The 3829-nt window shown below is 37.6% G+C and overlaps 1 protein-coding gene across 1 annotated transcript; it reads left to right on the top strand.

The window, feature by feature from the left end:
* The first annotated feature begins 492 nt into the window (after positions 1-492).
* LOC134531975 (transcription factor SOX-1-like) lies at positions 493-3829 on the top strand. The gene is made up of 2 exons (XM_063368077.1): positions 493-569; positions 3384-3829. Exons 1-2 carry the CDS (start codon positions 558-560, stop codon positions 3615-3617), a joined length of 246 nt encoding a protein of 81 aa, XP_063224147.1. The 5' UTR covers positions 493-557; the 3' UTR covers positions 3618-3829.

Here is a 3829-nt window from a genome sequence, read left to right on the forward strand (position 1 = left end):
AGAGGCGACCGTAAATAGGAAGCGCGCGTAGGTGTTTTCCGTGACGTGGGCCGACTTTCAGACAAGAGGCTAGCGTGCGGGGGTTCGAAAACATCCGCCGCCGGGGTTCGACGAGGTGGCGAGTTTGTCCGCGGCGTCACGCTCTCCTGATTAGCCGCTCGACCTTGGAGGCCCGTGATCGAGAATTCCCCCAGAATCATCCCCTCCCCTTGCAGTCCGCCATTGGCCGACGCGAGCTGTTTGGATCTTCAAAATCGCTTGAATCGCAACCACTTTTTCCTTGTTTTAACGAAACTGCAAAAAAAAATAATAATAAATATTCACGCCCGCACGGTTGCACTCTCGCAATCGCCGCTTTCGAAGCAAATTCGTTGTTTCTCAGTTCGTTCGTGGCTCCTAATAAAAATAAAACACCACCACCCCTCCCCCCCCCCCTCCCGGCCCTCGCCTAACTTCTTTCCGGGCGCAGTTCAAGTATAAAAACACTCGACTGCGGGACCCCAAGCACACACTCGCTTTCGTCCTGAAGAAAGAGAAGCAACTTTAATTCTTCCAAAATGGCACTTAAGGTTGGTGACTTTGTAAGCTCTTAAATGCTACGAAATTATACCTCTTAAACTAGATGCCGTGAGGAGTTAGTTCTACGATGTTTGAAATGTAATTTAAACAATGGGTGCAATTCATACAGTTAAGTCACTGTATTTTAATAACCATTTGAAAAACTAGCTTAATTTCGTGTGAGCCAATAGTCAGCATCTCACAACGTAGAACTGGCAGTTGGCCGTAACAAAGAACTTTTAGTATTCTTTGTTCACGTCCTTCGTAACAAATTCGTAATAATAATGTGCCGGAGCAAATGATTTTCATACATGGACCAAAAATAAATGTATCGTTATTAAAAAATTTCATGCAAGAAAACTCACATTTAAAAATACATACTAACTAAATTCTTTCTCACTAAATTTAGTTATCATTGATAACTTCTTAAATTTTAGTTATATTTTTGTAAAACGAAACAGTACACATACAGATCGTCTGGTTAGATTGATACTATTAGCAACATTTTATATGGTTTATATAATACTTATTAAATGTTTTGTTTTGTTTTGTTTGCAGAAAAAAATATATATGTAGTCAAATAATGTTATAGGGACATGGAAGCCTATATTTGCAGTAGTGGTGTACGCAGAGAATTTATAATGATAATAATTTACCTGATTAATCATTTTTCTCAGATAGAATGTCGCCTACACTGTGGGTTGGATTACATATATGGAAGGAATTCCAATCCATTGAGCAAAATTATGCAGTGTTAAGGGCGTGATGTCCTGTTCCATGTCTTTTTTTTTGTGTGTGTTTACGTTCCACACAGATAAATTTACCAACTTTTTGAGTGGCTGAACTTTTCCCAAAATGTAAAAGTGTGTATCGCATACTTTCTCGCATAACTAGCTGGCAAAGTTGCATTTTTAACGTATTTGTGCAATGTTTATAAGAAGAATGTAATAGAGTATAAACCTGGAACTTTAAATGTGTGATGTCAATTTTACTGGCTAATATGTGATATGTTTGATTCCTTTCAGAAAAAAAATTATTTTATTTAATTAACCTTGTATGATTGTGAGAAATTTTATAATTTTAAAAGTCTAAATAATATTAAATAATTTATTCCGAAATAAATTTGAACCATATCGCACTGTAGCCACCAGCATTGCTTTCTAACTTCAAAATTTTATGTTTCTAATTACATTTTGTTCTCATCCATTCTGCACAAAAATGTTAAAAATTCAACTTTGCCATCGAATTATGCAAACAGTATCACTGTGAATTTTTTTCTTTCCTTAAAATTTGGCCACACAAAAAGTCTACAAGTTTAACCGTGTAAGACACAAATATAAAATAACGACGCTTAAGGCACTGGAATCGAATCCCAGATCACGCAAGTTATAATCCTAAACCTACCAACCAGACGTCCGTTTTCCATGGCTTCCTGAAATCACTGCAGGCAAATGTTAGAATGGTTCGTAACTACAGGATATGGGAGTTCCTCCCCCAGTTTTATTGAGGTGCGCAACTACTACTATTTTAATTTATAATATGTTTATGAAATTACCTAGTATATATATAAGTATATTTATAATATGTTTATGAAATTACCTAGTATATGAAATTACCTAGTATTACTGTGGAGATTTTTCTAGCGACACAGTTGCTTTTATGTAAATGTAAAAATTTATGAATATCCGTAATTTTACATGATTATTTCGATTATATTTTTTTTAATACCGCGCTTGTATGAAAGTCCGCAACGGAAAAAAAACTTGAAAAACCTAAGACTTATTGTTAAAGTTGGAACTGAATCACAAATAATAGAGAAAGATTTTAAAGGGAAAAATAAGAATTTATATAATATTTAATTGAACAAATTTCTGCAACTACTTAAAAACTTGTTTTTCTTGTACATAATTTCAATAAAACAATTAAGGGCGAAACCCTTAATTCCATTAATTCATATGCCATATTATTCTAGGGGAATCAGTTGATGTTAGTGACAAGTTTTTCAGTGTTTGGATAATTTTATTACTATGCTAAAAATTATCCAGTCAGTTAGCATTCCATATATATTATATCGTATATTACTTGCAGTAAAACTTTGTTGGTATTCATCTTCAAAGTCATATAACAGCCTTACGTAGCACTACAACTCATTAGTTGTAGATATGTTTTAAACTTTTTTTTCATGATGAACCTGCAGTCAAAGATTATAGAACTAATTCAAAATCAGGATGTATTTCATTAAATCTACAGTACAGACGACTGTGAGTAAAAAAAAATTCAACAACTCTATGCTTGGCAGAGTAGAAAGCATTCCATTAGAAATTATTGACGTGACAACGTCTAATAAATCGATGAACGCCGGCAGCATGCACGAAAAAGTTTCCCGTTACGCACATTGTTCCGTTACGCTGTGTCCCGTTACGCATATTCTTCCGTTACGCTGTGTCCCATTACACACATTGTGCGCTTGCGCCGCATCTATCTCTCTTCCACTCGACTGTTTATAAAGTGAAGTGAAAAGTTAATGCGTTTTTCATTTCTTATTACAACAACAATTTCGGAAATAAAGGTTAATTATTCTTGCATTTTAAAAATCTGATTACTAGAATAATTTCAAGTATTTATTCTTTTATTATTAAAATTAAAATGATTCAATTTTATTCATAAAGTATGCAATCATTTCATCAATGTTTTGTTATGACGTCACGTTAAACCATCGTCCGTAAACCGACTTCACAGACAACCAATTTTTTTAGGTGATTTTTAATCAGTAAAAACATAGTGGGCAGCAGCGTGTTTGAACTGTGGTCACGTGTCTTCCCCAGGTCGTGATCGCCCTGCTGGTCCTCGTGGCCGCCTGCTCCGCCATATACCTGCCCTACGGCTCCGGCTACCTGCCGCCCTACTACGGCGGGTACGACTCCTCCGCCGCCGCTGCAGCTGCAGCTGCCGCCGCCAGCGGGTCCGGCCTGTACGGAGGCTCCAGCGCCGCAGCCGCCGCGGCCGCAGCTGCCGCCAGCCGCGGCCAGCGCTACCCCTACTACCCCTACTACTACTAGGCCCGCGAGCCAGAGGACGGGATCCAGGTCCCTGGCGGGATCTAGGTCACACCACGATTGTTCCAGAACCTTCCAGAGTGACGACTGTTCAAATGCTTTGGGTGCCGTTCCAGCGATGAATGATTCTCGCATGAGAACATTCGCTCATCATGCCTAATTCCTAAAATAAATATTTTTGACCAAATAAACTGAAGTTCTCTTACTTTAAAAAA

Source organism: Bacillus rossius, chromosome 5 (genome assembly GCF_032445375.1).
Source record: "Bacillus rossius redtenbacheri isolate Brsri chromosome 5, Brsri_v3, whole genome shotgun sequence".
Classification (NCBI taxonomy): Eukaryota; Metazoa; Arthropoda; class Insecta; order Phasmatodea; family Bacillidae; genus Bacillus; species Bacillus rossius.